We start from the raw sequence: 21,020 nt of genomic DNA on the forward strand, positions 1-21,020 counted from the left end.
TTCTGCATGCATGCCCCTCCTCAAGTCCACTGATAGGGGAGGACTTCTTTTCCTTCCTTCTGATCCTAGTCAATTAGGTCTCATCAGGAGTGGCTGCAGTGTCTTTTTCTGTGGCCTGGTAATGCTGCTTCTCCCTCAGGGGGAGGTAATTAAAGAGCAGGCCAATCAGTTCCTATTCAGAAAGGCAAAGAGGATGGACATCAGAAGAAGGAGAAAAGAGGGAACAAGTCAGGAGCCTCACACAGAGGACCTCTGAAAAGCTCTGCCCTGCAGACTATCAATGTAGATGCTGAGATTTATGGGTAACCTTTGGGCAGAGTGCAGGGAATCTTAGGAAAGAAGTGGGAAACAGTAAGATCTGGAGAGGACAGGAACTCCACAAGGAGAGCAACAGAACCAAAAAAATCTGAGCACAGGGGTCTTTCCTGAGACTGATATTCCAACCAAGGACTATGCGTGGAGATAACCTAAGACCCCTGCACAGATGTAGCCCATGGCAGTTCAGTATCCAAGTGGGTTCCATTGTAATAGGAACAGGGACTGTCTCTGACAAGCCCAGCATTCTTAACTGTATCTGTCACCTGGGGATGGAGCACCCACGTTAATCATGTAAGGAACACTCAGGAGTCTCTACTATGGCAATTGAGCGTGAATGAGAGCGTCACAGATGTTAAGCAATATCTAGAATGGGCTGGCCAGGGGAGAAAAAACTGATTTGTAAACAAAAGTTTCAACAGCTTTCCTCCAAGACTCTGGTCTTGATGGACAGATTTTCTATTATATCATACCAACTTCTGACTTCTAGTCCAGAAATACTGTCTCCTTTCCTCTGGACTCTTACAGCAATACCATACACTGTATGAAAAGCAAATATCCAGCCAGTCTCAGGCTGTATCACTATTGCATATGCCTGGGAACCAATAGTTATTTGAGCTTGGTTGTATTTTGGGTTTGGTTAGTTGGTGGGTTGGTTGGTTGATTTTGGTATTTCGGGACAGGGTTTCTTTATGTAGTCTTGGCTGTCCTAGAACTAGCTCTGTATACAAGACTGGTCCCAAACTCACAGAGATCTGCCTGTCTCTGCCTCCCCAGTGCTGGTATTAAAGGTGTGCACCATCACATCTGGGTTAGGGAAAGATTTTTTAATAAGGTATACAAAGCTTCTTACAAACTGACAAGAACTATAAAAAATAAGAGTGTGAGCCACACCAAAAAAAGATATTTGTAACACATAACAACAAAGGCTTTGTATGTAAACATATGCAAAAAATAAAATTTACTATAAAAAGACAATGATATATAAAATAAGCAAAGGACGTGAACATTATTTATGATAGAAGGCATTAATATAATCAAAAACCCAGTAAACACTACTCAGTACAATTCTACTGCAGTACAGTTCTGTAGTATTGGAAGAATGGACTACCTATAAGTAGGGAATAAATAAACTGAAGTTTATTTATTCTGAAATTCTACAGAAGTGACATTTCATATGGCAATTAACGTGAATCTACACAGACTGTGAATACACAGTGGAGTAAACACAATATCAGGTAAAAGAGACATACGATAGCATGTAAAGGAGCCATGCTTGATTAGAACAATTTTTACAAAATGTAAAATTAAAATAGCATAATGCAGTTCCTTGAATTCATCACCTTGCTTCTAGTTTTCAACATTTTGTCAAATGTAGGCATCCTTTTTTTTTTGGGGGGGGGGGTTGGTTTTTGGTTTTTCAAGACAGGGTTTCTCTTTGCTGCCTGTCTGCCTGGACTCACTTTGTAGACCAGGCTGGCTTCAAACTCACAGCCATCCGCCTGCCTCTGTCTCCCCAGGTGCTGGGATTACAAGTAGAGGCCACTACACCTGGCTTGGTATACATTTTTAAGTGCCAAAATAGATGTAAAAGATGGCTGTCTACTACAGTTTGTGAATGAGCAGTGAACAGGGAGGGCGAGAGCAGGTCTCGTGCAGGCACTTTGACGACAGCCCTCTAACTGGACAGCGACTGTCTAGTGCAGCTTCCTTGAAGAGCTGAGAAGAGTTCAGAATGGACTGATAAAGCTTCTAGGACAAAAGTTTCCTCTTGTCAGAATAGCACTACATGGCATAAAAGCTAGGAATAAAACAGATGCAATGTGACTTTCAAGAACGTGCAGAGAAACTCAATACACAAACCATCGAGAATATAGAAGCATTAAAGGCGCTAACACCACATCCATTCCTCCTTAGGATTCATAACCAAATAATGTGACATCAATTTTACTTCTGCAAGGATATGAATTTTCATCTGACACATTTTTTTTGTTTTGTGTGTTGTTTATTTGTTTGTTTGAAATAACCCCATGCTAGCCTCTCAATGATCCCCCTGCTTTAGCCTGTAAAGTACAGGGATTTGTCTTCACACCTGCATAACCTTAGAAAAACACTTGAGCAAAGCACTAGTATTGCTATTTCCTCTCCCCAAACCCTCCCTTCCCTTCTCCCTAGTTCCAGACTTGTCTTAACCAGAGAACATCAAGTTTTTTCCTGAGGCCTTTTTGCTGTTCTTCCTTGCATCACCTCCCTCATGTTCACAATGCTGCAGGGCAAAGAGAGAAGGCAGATATCCTGGTTCTGCCAACTGCAGTGTCCTTGAGCGTGGAATAAGCTAGAGGACATCGTATTGTTTGGAATGAGGGACGCATACCTTTTGAAACAGTGTGCGGCTGTCAGGACCCAGCAGCTACTCAGAAGGGTGGCTCCACAAAGCAGCCTGCCGTCTCCATGGGACGACCTCAGCCGGAGGGAAGCCTGCCAAGGCCAAGAACCCCTAGAAGGAGTCAAGCCACACATTCAAGACAGCAGAAATGCAAAGAAGAGCGTCAGGTGAAACAGTGACTTCAGCGCAGGTGGCAGGAAGAACTCAGAGTGGAGTGATTACCATGAGGTTCTTCCTGCGTGGAGACCAGTGCCCACACAACTCAATAGCCATAGAGATCAGCAACTCTGAAAACGTGTCTATGACATCTGTGCATACATTCCATTCAGCTGACTCTCTTGAAAGCAAGTCGTCTTCTTTATATTTATGGGTCCTGTGTAGTCTCTCTATTTACCCTAGGTCACATACATAGCCTATACATGTAGCTTAAAGATGTACTTGAACCAAATGCTGGTTTCCCACCAGTGAATTAAAATTAAAGTTTTCTTTTTCAAAAACACTCAAATAAGAAACAAACATCCTCATTCAAGTCATGGTACCTGTGCACTCATACACATGTACACACGCATGCACATACACACACACTCACATGCACACACACACACACACACACACACACACGCTATATTCCTTGTCTTGCTTGAGGACTGGAAGTCACTTTAGTGACTACACTGTCTTCTGTCTTCCTTGATGCCTTCTCTATCCTCTCTCCTGTCTCTCTCTCTCTCTCTCTCCTCTCTCCCTTCTCCCTTTCTCTGGCCCTTATGCAATGATGGTGCATGAGCTAAAACTTGTAACTCAGCGTTTTCACTATACACAAAAACTCATGGGGCCCTTTCAGTATTCAAATGCTATACAACAGTGGTTGTCAACCTTCCTCATGCTGCACCGTAAGATTATGTCGTTGCTCCTTCACAACTGTAATTTTGCTACTGTTATGAATTGTAATATAAATAGCTGTGTTTTCTAATGGTCTTAGGTAACTCCTGTGAAAGGACTATTCAAAGCCCAAAGGGGTCGTGGCCCACAGGTTGAGAACCACTCTAATGCAACCATAGTGCAGGTTTTTACCAGTTTATCATTTCATAAATATGAGACTACATAAATATGCATTAGGTGATGCTATTATCTGTATGTGTCTTAAATTTTAACTTGTAGGCTTGTAATGGAAAGAACTTAAAGGTCTCTATATTCACAGCACCTGTACATTAGCCTTTCAAAGTCTGTATACATCAGATGTGTATTTCTGATTTGGAATAAGCTGCCATTTTAATTTTTCTTAGCTTTTCATTCATGAATTTTCCGTGTGTGTGTGTGTGTGTGTGTGTGTGTGTGTGTGTGTGTGTGTATAGGTTAGAGGGTAACTTTTGAGAGTCAGTTCTCTCCTCCCACCACATGAGTGTTCTAGAGACCAAACTCAGGACATCGGGCTTGGCAGCAAGCACTCTTACCAGTGAGCTGTGCCGTGTCACCAGCCCATGCAGAGTTTTATGAGGAATATAACTTCTGAAGGACTGTGAAGAGACCTCTTCCACTGATTTAGAATAAGCCCAGCTTCCATTAAATGGCTCTTCACAGTTACATGCTTTGTTTCTTGCCACATTTTGTGTCAGAAACACATATCCTGAGTCACACACGGTGATGTAACACATGGCCTATCTATAGTGAATGTGTGTCAAAGGGCAGGAAACCTATCAGGTTAATCATTATTTAATTTGCAAAATGATGAAACAGGCCCCGTACACAACAAAATGTGACCCTGAGTCTGTAACCCTTCTAGCATATACATATGATACAATAACCCTGCAATATCAGAATCTCCTTGAGGAACCCTTTACCTTAAAGAATTGTTCCCACCAATGATCCGCTTCTGTCGACGGTGCAATAATCTCAGTCCACACCCCGGTGAGAGCATCTCTGAAAGCAGAAAGGGCACTGGCACCCATCGCCTCCCCCACCCCATACCCCCTCCACTATCTAAAATAGCTTTTCTGTGAAAATCGTAGCATAATTTTTCTTGCGATAAAAATAAGAGTTATCTTTTAACCAAACAACCATATGCAAGCAGATCAGAAACTTTATGAAGTTTCCAATCATTCGGCTCTGAAGGATTTCATGGGCTGCCACAATGACCGTGATTATCTTTCCTAAGATAACATTTCTATCTAAATATACAAGAGTTCAATTAAACACGAGAAAGTAGCAAATATTTACAAAAGAAAAGCAAACATATAAAGCGTGACTACATTTTAAAATAGTTTACAAAGAATTTATGTAGGAATAGTTTAGTGTATATACATAGATATACATTGTTTATTTATAAATATAAATAATTTTAAAATATGAAGTACATGGTATACACACATGTTTTTATTTTTGTTATTTTTATGTCTGTGTAAGAAGGGTGGGAACTGTGCCAAGAACAAGAAGACCAAATCAGTGCTAATGGTTCCAAGGGAATCCACCCGAGAGCCAGCAGGACTTTTTGGCAAAGAAAGTAGTGCATCAGTGTGTACCAAGATGATTAGTTTGCCAAATGACCTTAGAGGCATGCCATCAAAACCTGACCCTCCATCCCTGTGAATTTGCAATTTATAATGGCACTGCAATTTATAATTTGAGAAAAACTTTGCAACAGTGTTCCATGTTGGGCCAGTGTATCTGATGCCAAGCAAAGTAATACTTTAATGCTAAGCAAGCGAAACTTAAAAGTGTGCATCACTCTGAGCAAGCACCTGACTTTAAGAAACAAAACTCAATTTCAGACTGTACACCATAGGAAATAATTAAGAAGCAAGATTGGATTACATTATAGGAGTATCCTATCAGGTGACCAGTCACCAATCACTCATGTTTAATTGTCTTATGGAACCTCACCAGGTCCTGAATTGCAACAAAAAGCATAAGGTAATGAAGCAAATTATATCATGTAGCTAGAGGTGAAACATTTATATTGAGGATTGGAAGCACTGCCCACCATGGAAAAACATCAAAATAAAATGTGTTTAAATATCCGGTTTTACATTTTTTTCAACTGCTTCAGGAATTTGACATAATCCAAAGAATTTGTTATTATTCAATTTGTAAGAATAATTTTAATTATTGAAAGGAATCTAACAAAGTAAGTTGTTTTTAGGGAAAGTTATGCTGAGGAAACCGAGTCACATTGTCTTTGGGGAAAACAGGCTTCCGAGGATTGTGATCACACCCAGAAGCCCCTCAGAATCAAAGAGCCATGTTAACGGCATGCAGTCCTGCTCTTGTGTTATCTCAACAATTTAAGGAAGGGATGTATAAATGAACAAAAACTATACTTTTATCCAGATCAAAAGTGCTTGATCTTTCTATAAAAGATAACCAAGGATTTCTCAAAAAATCTAGTTCTTTCTTTTAAAGCAGTATTATTTCATAATTCTTGAATATACCAAGAGCTTTCAAGAATTCTAAGTATGGAAGAGCTATTTACTATGCCAATATTGTACTGTACTCTCAATTTCCTTAACTTTAAAAATTTTAAAGAATAAAATCTACAAAAGAAAATGTATCTTTTAAAAACTGACTTTAATCGGATGTGGTGGCTCATGACTGTAATCCCAGTACTCAGCAGGCTGAGGCAGGAGCATAATTGTGATTTCATGACCACCTGGGCTACACAGTGAGTTCCAGATTAGTCTGAGCATGAATGAGAGTCTGCCTCAAACAAAACAAAAGTCTCGTAAGACTTATCTCTGCTCTTTGAAATACTGCTAATAAGAATAATCTCAATCCTGAGAGCTTAAAGATAGCAACAGGCCAGATAAGTGTATTGCATTCAAAGAGGGCAATACAGAAATGGCTGAGGGTGTAAAAGGAGCTGATCTCAGAGGCTGCGAGGTTCTGGAAGCCCACTGCTGCCCCCCTGTAAGCCTCACGAAGACACAGCATAAACATGAACACAAACAAGGTCTATGCGCATTCCCTCTGCGCTAGGATCGTGTTCACAAAGTCTCCTGTGGTCCCGGGAATTGCCAGCTCTTGACTAACCTTTATGACCACTGCTTGGCGCCTTCTTCTCGTAATAGTCGCAGATGACGCCTGCATCCTCACTGTGGCGGCAGTTGTGCCTTCCGATGGCTTGTTTGACACAGTCGGCCAGGGTCTTCTCATTACCCGTGCACTTCACGTTATCCATATGGATGGGTCCTTTTCCTTCCCCAAAATAAGCCATGGTCCTTGCTCTGGCGGAGCCCCTGGAAAGAGAGCGCTCTTCAGATGCGGAGGGGCGGCCAGCCAAGTTCTGACAGACTTCGACACACCCCAGCTCAACTCTGCCTTAGATCTGAATCTTAAAATTAGCATATGAGTGTACTGAAAGTCACTCTCTGGGACTGTCAAAACATTTAGCGTTGTTCATTAGCGTGCATCTAATTCAGCTTCTCCTGAGAAAGTCACACATAATGAATTGTCAAAAATAAAGTCACCCCAATTTTCACTCTTTTACTCTCACTGCCCACATGAGACTAAATAATAACCAGGGCCTTACAGACTAATTTTTCACCTCCTTTTAAAGCAAAATTTACATTTTTAACACAGAAAATCTTGGAATCGTGGAAGGCAGAATTATTTTGGAATATTTCTTTTTTGTTATCTTAACATTACTTTCTGATAATCTATCAATCTAAAAACTTTGTTAAAAAGACAACTAAAAATTCCACATTTAATTACATTTCTGATAAGTTACTGAACTTAATTATGAAAAGAAAAATCATTAAAATTAAAATCAGGAAAACTATCCTTAACATATCAGTTAAAAAAAATATTCAGCAAGGATCTAAATAAAAATACTGATCACCTTACAAAATACTACACTAAGTAAAATTAAACAATAAAGCAGAAATCCAGTGTTTGTAATAAACATTTACAAATATATTTGTTGGTAAATTCTTTTTTTTCTGGGTTTTTTTTTTTCTGGGTTTTTCTGTGTAGCCTTGGCTGTCCTGGACTCGATCTGTAAACCAGGCTGGCCACAAACTCACAGTGATCCACCTTGCTCTGCCTCCCTGATTACAGGCATGCACCACCATGCCTGGCAGTAAGTGCTTTTGTAATGGAAAAAAATAACATACATTATAGAAGAAAATACCAAAATTTACTCAAAATTTTAAAAATCCAACAACTGAGATAAAAAGCAAGCTAGATCCCAAATAAAATAATCCCAAAAAAAGAAACCACTGATGGCCAGTAAATAAATAGAAATGTGTTTGATCTCATTAGGAAATAGTGATGAGGTAAACACAGATTTAAAGATATTCACAGATTTAAAGATGACTACTGAGTGTGTATGTCCATGTAGCCTCATGGGAAAGCAGCCTTGCAGCCCTGGACGAACTTGAATATCCCCGTAGTCAACATGCTGATGGTCATATTCCTCCTAAGCATATTCCCTAAGAACTCTCTTGAACGAGTCCCTGTAACAGCACCCGGGCTCTGTCTCACTAGCCCTCTCTCCATACAGTACACTGTCCCATCACTGAGATTTATAGTCTCCGCCATCAAGAAGGTCCTCACTAGGAAAGACTCCTCAAACTTCCAACCTTCCAGAACTGTGAGTTCGTTCTTTACAAATTACTCAGGCTGTGCTTTTCAGTGATGGCAATGGAAAATGCACTACCACAAATATACGTGCAGTGCCAACACAACAAAGAGGCAAGTTGTCTATCTGTGGAATTTAACGTCACAGAGCAAAATGAACGCAAATGAATCACACCCTCCTGTATAAGGAGGTATCTCGAAAGCAACTGAAGATCCGAAAGCAGGATAACTGACTTTCAAAATCAGATTTTCAAAAACAGATCAGACTATTGGCTAAGGAAAACACATTTTTATTTAAAAAAAATGCAAGAGGACTGCACAAAATTTGGGAGGGTCTTTACTTCGTGGAGTGGAGTAGCGACAGCATGGTGGGCACAGTAGGCACTTAGAGCTACAGTGGCACTCTGTTTCCCAGGCGTGGTGGTGCTTCACGCCGTTCTGCAAACCATGCACATGTATGTTTGTATGTATAAACACATGCACACATATATTTATTGTGGAAGGAGAAAAAATTAAATACAACTTCCAGGAGGAATGTAACTATATGTTCATGTATTTTAATTAAGTTTTGTTTTTTTTTTTTTCCTTTCAGGTACTTTTAAATGGATAACAGGATCAGATTTATCTTCCACCGGCTATTACAGAATGATGTAACTCTTTCTTCTAGTTAGCTTTAGCTGTCAATTTGACCCAGCCCTGACCTCAGAGTTATCTAAGGACTTTCAATTGGATGGTTACCTCAATCAGACTGGACCTATAGGTAGGTCTATGGGGCAAATTCTTGATTATTGCTTTATGTAGGTGGGCTCAGCCCACTGTGGGCTGTACAATCCCCAGACAGCCCAGTGTGGGTTAAAACACACATACACACACACACACACACACACACACACACACACACATACACACACACACAAGCCAGCTGAATGAACTTGGAAGCAATCCAGTAAACATAGTTCCTCCCTGATCACTGCCTCTCTTCCTGCTTGAGTTCCTGCCCTGGCTTCCCTGGTGATGGAAAGTGACCTAATACATGAGATTCCTCACAAGTTGTTTTTGATGGTGGTGTCTGTCACCACAACAACAGAAAGCAAAGTCAAATAGTGTTTTATTTTAAATGGAATACATAACTACACCAGAAATTAAGTCTTTTGCAAGTATTTAAATGTAAGACAAATAAAATATTCTTAATTGTATATTTCTATTAAAACTTTGGCAGTGGCACACCACTTTAAATTTTGCTGTTCCAGAGCAAGCCCATTTTAAATATGTTGACACAAAGTTCAAATAAATTGGAATTTCCATCCTGTCCGGTTGTTCTAGCTCCATGTATTCAGTAATCTCAGCATAGTCTGTTAGCACTCCAAGAACAATGTGCTTACATGCTATAGTTTGAGGAACACTATGAAACACAATTAAAAAATGCCTTTGACTTTTCTGTTCATGCTAACATATTATATTTGTTCTTGGGTTTTATGACATGTCTGGTTTCCTTCTATAAAATACTTTCCCAGTTCTATTCTGATTTTCACTGTTTGCACAGGATCCTGCACATATGAGATTGTGGGCATGAGGACAGGTCTCTAGAATGTCTGCACAAGAGGTTCAGACCTTTGCATGGCATACAATGTTTGGGGGATTGAGTTTGCAAATAAATATGTTACCAAAAATTTTTATGATTCAAAATAAGCATGGAAAAAAGACCCCCTGCTCTGGTCACATATATGTCTACAATTGTATGTGTGGTACCATACAAAATATCATGTTCTCTCAGTTGGAAATCTAAAAGTATTCACATATATCTAGAATTATCAGATATTAAAATTCTCATCTAAATAACAGTTTCAAGGCAAACTATACATAGCCAAGCAACCAGTGTTAAACAAAACGTCTTCTACTAGCCAAGCTGAGAGTGGAATCCATGAAGTGTAGTCATTTGTTTTCAATTGGAGAAATTAATAATAGAAATAGAGAGAGCAAAGGACATTTAAAATCATTGTCTAAACCCAACTCTGCCTTTAGAGTAGACCACTCTCCATTTCTCTACCGTCTATTTTGAAGACTGCAGGTCAGTATTACAAATAGACCCAATGACCATTAGGTAACCGGTCCACCAAGCAAGCCATAAACAAGGCATTAAATTAGAGTATTTTAATAAAAAAACGTTAAAACTTTATAAAATACAGATGCTATTTTGAATAAAATGTATTCTACACCAAAATAACTTATTTAATTGACCAATACTTAGGAGATGCATTTAACTAAGGTTATATTTTGTAAATACAATCATTATTGGTTATCTACTATGAACTGGGTAACATGTATATTAGCATATATTCCCCAGCCTTCTTTGCTATAACCGTGTTTGTTTTCTGTGTGGTGATTAAGTGTGCAGGTGCATGTGTCAGTAAACTCACGTGAGCAGGACGTTAGGGGTCTTCCTCCTTCCCTTTCTGCCGCATTGCCTTGAGACAGCATCTGTCGCTGAACCAGACGCTCTGACTGGCTATGCTTGTCAGGCGGCAGCTCTCAAGGTCTGCCTGTCCCTATCCGGCTACGAGCATGCACAGCCAGCCTGGCTTTCTAGGTAAGTTCTGAGTGTTCAAGCGCCAGTCTTCATGCTTGCAGAGCAAGCACTCCGACCCACGGAAGCACTTCCCTGGCCTCTGCATTTCAACTTGTACTTCTATTTGTAAGCACCTATCCCCCTGTGGTACATTTTCACCGTTATTCATGAAAAATCCAAATCACCCAGCTGAGAACCTGCCTTCTCCAAATTCAAATGCCCATACTTTCTAATCTCACACTGTAAACAGCCATTTCTCCATAAGCCACATCATGGCCTTCTCCCACATCATGTTCTCCCACTGAGGAACACTACATCGCACATCAGCACTAGCCTGAATTTCAAACAGTGACATTCACACACACACACACACACACACACACACACACACATGCACCCACGCAGGAAGGAAAATATAAAGCACTGAGTAGACTGTACAAAAGACAAGTTTTCACAAGTATGACAACTGCCACGGGGAGCAGCATGCTGGCTGCAGCTCCATCAGCATTTGCTCTGTTCGCAGTTGCTCCTCACAGCTTGACTCCTGTGAGTAACAAGAACCAACTGCTCCTTCACTGAGTGAAGCTGTGGTGAACTAAATGCCCCTGGCTGAGGACAGCAGTGTATGGACAGTCAGCGCTGAGCTGTCTTACTCTCACAGAAACACTGCATTTGTGATGTTGTGTAACTATGCTTTTTGGAAAACTATAATAAATGTAACTAGACTACTGCTTCTTTTTAATTCCAAATCACCACTCTTTGGATAATTTTAATTGAAGAAACTGATTTTATACAAAGGAAACTCACTGGATGAGCTTAAAAAATAGAGTCAGAGAAACCATTGCCAAGTACCATCCCAGAGAACCATGTCTGCTTCCTTACTTATAGCCAAGCTGCCGGCAGACCACAGCTGCGTGTTTGTCCGTCCATCCATCATCGCAAATTGTTCCCCACTGGCCATTGACAAAAACCTCCACACGTCCTTCCTTCTTATTTTCTCCATCCATTAGTCTGACAGGAAAACCTAAGTCATGATTTAAAAATATCAGAAAAGCCAAAACAAGCTGAGTTAGGCTAAAACATGAAAACCTTACAAAATATAATTTTAAAAATCAGATATAAAATCAACTAGCAATTCTTCTTTTGGAGAAGGAGATGAAATACAATCACAAATGAAATCTGTATTCACTTGTCTTTATGAATGCCCTGCAATCAAAGGGCTCATCTTGCTCAACTTTCTATCCCTAGCATTTGGAAATGTCTCATATGCAGAGGACAAGAACTTCTCAAATGAATGGATAGATGGACCAATGCCAGATGGATGGATGGCACTCTAAAATCAGGCGCTAGCTGTCTTTATTATCGCTAACTTCTAAATAGAGCATTAACAGAGTTCTTTTGTCTTAAGTCATTTTGTAACTCACGAATGTAGTTACAGGTACAAAATTGCCATTCGTGGGTAAGTTAGTTGGGTAGGCCACTAGAAAGGGTAGTATGGAGGAAGTCAGCTGTCGGAAAAATTCTAAAACCTCCTACTTGACTATTTATTTCAAAGGAAGGGCTTAAATCAGAAGATATATTAATGTTTAAAAATCTAGAAACTCATCTCTAGTAGATTAAGGTTAAAATTGCATAAATGATAGCCTATCACATCTCTATCTGCTGCCATATGTATAGATAGGTAGATTATAGATAGATATAGATACAGATACAAATATAACATAGAGATCTTGATGGATAGATGGATGGTGTCAATCAGGGCCTTTACTGAGATTCATTCTGCAGGATAGAAAAGTGTAGCCATGAAGCTGCATCCCAAGTCAATACAAGGTGTCCTCATGGAAAAGAAGATGGAGTTTAAAAAAAAAAAAAAAAGATGATGTGAAAAGACACCAGGAGAAGATCTACCATCTACAAGCCAAGGACAGGAACCTGGACAGTATGTATCTTTTACAGTCCTTACTTCAGAATTCCTTCTCCAGGAGCCAGCCTCACTGAAACCTTGGTTTTGAATGCCTCACTTCCGGACTGTGAGGTAATAAATATCTGTGTTAACACCACTCCATCTGTGGTCTTCACATCCACACATCAGGCTGATATTTACACCTTTGGTTGCCTAGTTACTGGAAGGATCTTATAGCTTCAGAGAACTTACTAGTGAAAACTGAATGGTAAAGATGATCAAGACAACCAAGGAGGTGGAACCAAGGAGCTAATGACCAAAATATCACTTAACACATGCTTAAAACAACATATGGGATTATTGAGTTGACATTTGTTAAATAACAGAATTGTTGGCAAGATGAACACATTTTATTTTTCTTCTTCATATTTCCAAAATCCACACTACCAAAAAAACATGGCGTTGTTTAAAGCACTCACTGAGATTTACATGCTGCAACACAATGAATTGTGAGGTCCTTGGGTGTGTCCTAATTCAGTATAATCTGTGTCCTTACAAAGGCAGAATTTTTTTTTTTTTTTAGTTCTCCATCCTTCCTTGTTGTGCCCAGAATGATTCAGCATTCAGCCCTTGACTCAATCCTTGATCAGGAGAAATAATTACATAAACCAACAAATGTTTAAGTAAATTTTCTATGCACTTCTAACTAGTAGCTTTCAAAGTGTGGCAAGTTTTAGCTACGATTTACACAGAACATCTGAAACTTTATATATCTTATTAGTGTGTCTAAAATGTCAGTGTTCTTCACATGAGAAGGTTTTAAAAAATGGTGATTCCCCAAAGACAAAATTCAAGTTGATGAAAATTTTTCAGATTCTTAGTTTCCTTTTTTTTTATACATTTAAAAGTCTTTTTAATATTAAAAAAATACATCCATGTGGAGTTATCATCCCATGATCTATATGAATAATTTTAAGAAAAAAATTAACTTATTTAATTTATTTTTATGTGTATAGATGTTTGCTTGTATATATGTCTGTGCATGGCTGGTACCTATAGAGGTCAAAAGAAGGACTGGGATCCCATGAGACTGGAGTCACAGGTGTGGCGAACTGACATGGGGGTGCTGGGAATTAAACCTCAGACCTCTGGAAGAGCAGCCAGTGCTCTTTACCACGGAGCCATATATTTATATACACTTTAAAAAAAACACAAACCATTTTAATTTTTTAATCTTTGGTGAGTGTGTGTGTGTGTGTGTGTGTGTGTGTGTAAATGTATAACTCTCACTGGGACCCATGCCCAGGACCATGAGTGTTGAGATAAATGGACAGCCTAGGAGAGTTGGTTCTTTCCTTCTATCAAGCGAGTTCTGGGGACTAAACTATAAACTGGCATTTTTGTTGTTGTTTGTTTGTTCTGTTTTGTTTTTATGCAACTTAGACGTTTACTGGAAAACAAATCCAGAATTAGAAATGTAATGGTAGTTGAGAACTCAAAGGTTCTTTCTCTTGGGAAGCAGACCTTTAGACAGGAAGTCAAGGATGGAAAATGCTTCTCATTCCAGGCCAGTGGCTGGAGAAGCAGAGTGCAGGCAGCACCCCATTCTTACCTGGAGAAAGCCTGCGTCCATCGCTGTCAGGGTAGCAGGTGAGGCCCACATCTTCCCTGTGGCTGCAGTCATGCCTTCCCCACTGTCTCCTGGCACAATGGAGGAAGCTGGCTTCTTTCCCTGAGCAGCTGACGTCATCCAGCCATATGGGCCTGTTGCTGCCTTCAAAATGGTTTACAGAGGACTGTTTGCCGTATCTGTGGCAAGGAAATGAACACTATTCGCAGAGCTGCCATCCCAGGCGTGGAGGGGCCAGTAAAAGAAACAACCTAATTTAGTAACGTGACTTCAGAGGGTAAGAATCTGACCTTTCTCCTGCCTTGAAAACCCGACTGTGCTTGCTTTACTGTGTATTTCAGTCATTTTAGCATCCTTTGTTTAACTTGATGAGTAACTAACCGGTAATTCATTCTTGTGTTTTGTCTACAGTTTAACCCATCAGCCAGAGAGCATGCAAAGAGATAAACCTCAAATTCCTGGCCGTGGAATAATTCTGTGTAGTAGAGAGGGAAGACAATTCTTTGGTTTGGATCTCTGCTCAAACTCTCTGAGTTGGTCTGATCAGCTCCCCTCAGCTCTCTGGAGTCCTTCTCCAAGACAGTGTCATAACTCAGTGACTGCTCAAAAATAGGACCCAATCCTGCATTAAAATTTTGGTATCAAAGTACGAATAATGGCAGTGTTCTTTTCATAAGGTTATGTAAGTTTAACGCATAAATATTTTTATAAATGACACTGTGTGCCAAATGACTTTATTACATTATATTATATATTACCATAAATTATAAGCTGTGAAATAGCAAATATCTGTAAAATTTAAAAACTGGCAGTTAGGTAACTCTGCAAGTATTTTCACCCTTCTCTCAATTTTTCTTTCATTCTGTAAGAATCATGCAGATATCACTGAGCTGAAAGATCCTCAAAGTGCTTTCAATTCTCTGAGTCTGAAATTTAACTCTCAGTCAGAATCTTATGCCAACTCTTGCCCTCACTTGATAATTTTAGTGTTTCTTTACTAAGGACATGAAGACTTTTTTTTTTTCATTTTTTCCATGGGTTTTCCTGATAGCTCTACTGTGCAGTCACTAAATTTATCTAACTAGATGAATTATTTAATAGGATAAAGCAGCAGTTTTTTAAGTAGTCGTTTTAAGGCTATTTTTCTAACTAATCAAGTTTTAGCACAAAAACCAATGAACTTAATTGCATATTGCTGTCACTTTCAAATTAAAGCATTCTTCCAGCAAATGCATTAATCTTATTTCTCTCTGTCTAATTCAGTCACAAAATATATAACAGGAAGTTTTGCTAGCTTGGGACTGCATTTATACAAAGAAACCAAGTTTACTCTTTCTCATCCCAAGTGAATCATTGCTTACAGAACATCCTCTGTAACTTAAAGGTGTCGCACGCTCACACTAGCACATGAATGAAAACATTTTAAGTACCCGAAAATCCAGATAACTTACCCAAGAGAGAAAATGGCATGGATCTTTGAAACTAAAGTATATAAAATATGAATAGTTTGAAACTAAATATATAAAATATTAGTGTCGCTTGATTATTTTCATTAATGAGGAAAAATGTGAAAATAAATGGCAAAAAGAAGACACATCTTCACACATCTGTGCAAACTGAGACTACAATTGTCAGCGCAACAAATTCACTTAATACAACTCAGTGCAGGCTAAGAAGCTCTTATTAATTAAATGGCCAGATGTATTTGGATGTTGTTCCCTTGACCTAATACTTTCAACAACTGCTGTCCCCCCCAAAATTGAAAATGTCAGTGAATTTGTACATTTGTATCTTCATGATAGTATTATTTGTGATTAAACTAAAAGTTAACCCTACCCTAGAAAATTAACATGAATATAATTAAATCATGGTATGCATTTGTGACTCTGTGACATTATAAAAGTAAAGCAGGTGTCTATAAAAATCACAGATTTAATATAACAGTTGATACAGAATTGCACATGATGTGTAAGAATGGGAAGTTATAAATAATATTTTCTTTCCTTTTCAAACTTTCTTTTTAAAATACATATTTAAACATAGCTTTACCCAGCTTGAAAAGCTATATATTTTAAAGTTTAGTGACTATTTGCAGTTAACTGTATTTCAAGCTGAAATGGTATAATTTCACCAATTTTTAAAATTATGATATAGAAATATGAAACACAAGAAAAAAAAAGGGCATCCGTGGGCTTCATTTGAATGTGTACATCAAGGGAATCATTTCCAGCTATTCACCCAACTTAAGTCTTTACACTGGAACGCATTATCTACGTACCATGACATATACTGCCCAAAGTGTGGTACTCAGACTGTAAGTGGGCAAGGTCAAAGGCCAGCTCTAAAGGTCACCTCATGACAAGCAGGCTGTTCTTTTCCAACAAAAGTATCAATTATCATTTGAAAGAACCATGTGACACCACAACATTCCTCACTGGAATTACTGAAATTTAGACACAATGATGTCAAAACTAATAACACTCGGTAGTAGTGATAGACCATAATAAAAGCAAGCATTCAGAAAGTTTGCCCGAGTAGACAAATGAATGGACTAGAAATCACTCATAGCTTCAAACACTTTTTTCAAGAAAAGAGATGTGGGTAGGAAAGGTACATGAAATACATGACAAGAGATGGTTCCTCACTATCTTTAAAAATGTCATTTTTAATTGTAATTCCATTTGTAGGTAGATAGATGAGGTGCACAGGTAGGTAGGCAGGCACATAGGTAGATAACGTAGGTAGGTAGGTACATAGGTTGCTAGGTAGGTAGGTAGGCACATAGGTATATAGGTAGGTAGGTATATAGGTAGGTAAGTAGGCGTTACTGATATGACAGACTAATGACAGATGATGATGATGACAGATGACAAGCAAATAAACTGATGACAGGAGATACATAGATAAGGAACTGATAGGTTCTGCATGCCTATTTTCAGAAATTAAAGGTAAGGGCTACGCACTAACTCTGACTTTAGAAAAAGCTGTGTTTTGGCTTTCAGTGTCCCCACAGCAATGAGCCTTACTTAAATCCCAGCAGTCGACAAGCCACGTATGTGTTCACCTCAGTCCATCCGTCATCACAGACTGTTCCCCACTGTCCCTTATAGTATACCTCCAAGCGACCTTCATGGCCGCTTTTCCCTCCGGTGAGTCTGATGACCCCATCTGTGATAAAGAGATAAAAACACAAAGCAAATTAACTTCAAAGGAAGAGAGAGAGAAAGCACGCACCTTTGTTTGATGTATCACTGTACTTCCTCTCAGCTATGTGATGACTCTCAGCCATATGATGACTCTACTCAGTCATGTGAGGTCATTACCCTCTTCCTGAAAGATTAACACATCTGTCTTCCTGATACTTGTACTCTATTCCCCAAGCAGAAAGTGCATTCCGATGTAATTTCTAAGTACACATTTTATTTTTCTATGTCAAATCCTATTTTGGAAATTTCCTATAATTCCAGTCCTCTTAAATCTAAGCAACAGTGTTCATTTTCATTGAAATACAAAAAAAAAGTGACTTAGAAATGGTATTTCAAAATTTTAAGTGCACATCAAAAAAAAAATACTGAACTAAGAATTCAGGAAAGGCTATTTGTCAATGAGGTCATTATTTCTTGTACACCCACGGGTGACAAAAACACATGTTGGCTTTGGGTTGTTTTTTTTTTTTTTTCTGATAATACAAATCTGAAATTTGAATCGTATTAATTCAATGAGTAATTTATACACAAAGAATTCTACAAAAAGTTTGTAAGCAGACAACACAATAAATTTCATTCCCCAAAAAGGTAGATTTGAAAGCCATTTCCGTCCAAAATAGTTCAAACACCTCTCAAAGAAACACAGATAACCAAAGGATAAAACATACTTTTCATAGATATCTGGGATCCACTGAAGCAAAACGTCTCTTGTCACAAAACCATCTGGTAACTGAAATTTTATTGTCTGCAAAGCATTGTACCACTATTATTTCATGTGTCCATCACAGCGCTAATGAGAGTACCTCATCTGAAAATGGGTACAGTGGTGACTCAAGGAAATGAATTTTGGTGTATATTAGAAATTTGTATTATGTATAAGTGCATTGTCTTGCTAATAAAAACAACAGAGTAACTAAAAATTTATCAATTTTAGAATTCCATAGGCACTAATTCTTTCACTTTTTACAAACACAAATATAAATAAATAAAAAATAATGCAGAGAATCCCCTTCTATAACCCATGACCTATATGGACAGACATGCTGCAATGTACATTCGTCTAAAATTTTATTACAAAGCCAACTCGGTCCCTTTATTGCCAATCATATCCACACAGTTTTACAGCAGCTACAAACACATTCTGGGAAAGAGCGGCTACCAGCTGAATGGATCAAAGATGTAATATACTGCCACCTAATACCTGGTATGAGCCACGGCACACTGATTCCAAGTGTTGACTACTGCATACTGCAACGAAATTATAGTTTATGATCTAGCTTTGTTAGCTTCTAAGTAGACAGTTTTAGAAAGAACTGAAAATTTTATATTTTGAAAGAAAAAATTGCACTTGATTTTAAGTTTTGCTTAGGAGCATTATCTGTCTGCTTATTTGATAACATCTGAATTGAAAAAGGAAGTTGGGGCGCTACCAGTCTTGTGGGCAGAAGGCAGCACATTTAGGAAGTGACACCCTTACCTGTCAGAGGGACACAAGACACTCCAGCATCTTCTTTATGGCCACAGTTATGTTCTCCCCAGGAGCTCTTTGGACATTGCTCAATTGACAACTCATTCCCGGTGCAGCGTACCTCATCCAACAATATTGGACCAGATCCTTCCCCAAAATGTGCCTGATGCCATGCTTTGGCTATGCCACTGAGCAAACATAAAAAAAAAAAATATGAATTCCACAGTGAAAGGTGTTTCCATCTTATTTCCTCCCCTCTGGCAAAAACATAGCAATTAATCTCACCCCCCAATCCACTCCAGAGGTTATTCATGAGTTTCATTACTCTGTCTTTGGCTCATCACTACACAGGTTTAAAAATGCCTGGTATTTCTCAACCTTTAGCCTCCCTTTTGCATTAATAACATCATCACAGTGTTTTACAAAGTACAGTACTGACTACACAAAAGAAACACCACATTTACAAGCCTTCTGCTAGAGGGCTGTTTATAACAGAAAAGAAACGCCTTTTTAACAATGTTTCAGGACATTAAGTCATTCGCCTTGCTGAACAACTCAATACCATCCTCTGCAGAAGTGTTTCATCATCTCAAAATAAAACTTCACAGTTATTACATTTTTAATGGGGCTATTTAGACAGAAACTGCTATGGGTTGGCAATGTCCTCATTCCACCTCCATACTGTACATGGAGCAAAGGCAACGGCTCGAACGGGAGCCACCCTGGCTCGTTGTGCCCCCTCCGTGCACACATGGTTTTGGAGACAGGGTCTCAAACCATCTACATAGTCCAGTCTAGACTTAGGCTCACAGGAATCATTCTGTCTCAGTCTCCGGAGTGCTGGATTGGAAGCATGAGCACCGTGCCCAGCAAAATGCCCCAGGACAGATACAGAAGTGGAAGCAAGAGAGAATAAGGGTCCTGGCGAGTGTGGACCCACTGGGCTAGACTCCGTGGCTGCCTCTGGTCTCTTCTCTGAGAGCCAATTATGTGTGTGTTTAACTTTGTTTAAGCTGTTGCTATTTCCAGTTCCTGTTATTCAGTCTAATCTATTTCTGACAAAAACAGCATCGCACGAGTTTACTTAAAACAAACTTCTCCTACAGCTCAAAGTGTAGCCTGGATTCAGTGAAGATGGCCATCAGCTGCTGAAATGATTGGCTTTAGAAATTGCATTTCAGCCCCTTATTGCCTTTATCTTTGGACTTTAACATTTATAGCTTCACTTCACTGATATTGTACCTATTCCTTCTTCATTGTTTTATAACTATCTCGAGAATTACAACAAAACATATTAAAGGAAAAATATTCATTGAATGGGTGCAATAGTCCAATGATGGTAAAGTCTTATGCAGGCAACTTGATTGTTAAAGATCTGATTTGATTCATTTTATTAGTTATTACAAAGGTTGAAGGGGACTCAAGACCTGAGGGTGCCAAAGGGATAGATTGAGGAATGTGGATCAGGAGGGCTATGGAGAGAGTAAAGGAAAAGAAAAACACATTGAGCTAAAAATATTTTAAAATTCAGAATCCTGATTTGAATCACTCTCCACTCTTAATAATTTGACCCAACAAATAATGAGCAGAATCTATTGAGCAGATGTAAGGAAAACAAACAAACAAAACCAATGATATCCTAAAGTGAATGGTATTGCCAAAATGAGTTACCTTATGAATGAATTTGCTTTAAATTCTACGTCTGAGATTTGTACAGAAGAAGCCCCAGCTAATCAGATGACAGCAAACGAAGACCCTTGGACTAAATCCTGAATGGCACCTATTTCCATGCTGTCATTGCACTAAGAGGGATTTTTACGAGTCCTGAAGGGTCAGTGGGAAGAGAGAGATTGAGATGATAATGAAATTGGTGTTGTGTAACATTAACTAAATCCAACTTTTCTTTACAAAAGTAAAATTGTGTTGAAGCCAAACTGTGTTTGTGCCTAAAGGCAGCATTGGTATCACAATGTAG

General features: G+C 38.9%; 1 protein-coding gene across 1 annotated transcript in view; it reads right to left on the bottom strand.

Moving 5' to 3' along the window:
* Positions 1-21,020, bottom strand: part of Prss12 (serine protease 12) — a 55,771-nt gene that overhangs the window by 8,365 nt on the left and 26,386 nt on the right. The window contains exons 3-9 of the mRNA XM_060392797.1: positions 19,055-19,233; positions 17,398-17,539; positions 14,354-14,550; positions 11,721-11,862; positions 6,725-6,930; positions 4,540-4,618; positions 2,690-2,812 (exon numbers count right to left, since the gene is read on the bottom strand). Coding sequence (XP_060248780.1) covers positions 2,690-2,812; positions 4,540-4,618; positions 6,725-6,930; positions 11,721-11,862; positions 14,354-14,550; positions 17,398-17,539; positions 19,055-19,233 — 1,068 coding nt within the window. The remainder of the gene's footprint in view (positions 1-2,689; positions 2,813-4,539; positions 4,619-6,724; positions 6,931-11,720; positions 11,863-14,353; positions 14,551-17,397; positions 17,540-19,054; positions 19,234-21,020) is intronic.

The sequence above is a fragment of the Meriones unguiculatus genome, chromosome 10 (assembly GCF_030254825.1).
Source record: "Meriones unguiculatus strain TT.TT164.6M chromosome 10, Bangor_MerUng_6.1, whole genome shotgun sequence".
Lineage (NCBI taxonomy): Eukaryota > Metazoa > Chordata > Mammalia > Rodentia > Muridae > Meriones > Meriones unguiculatus.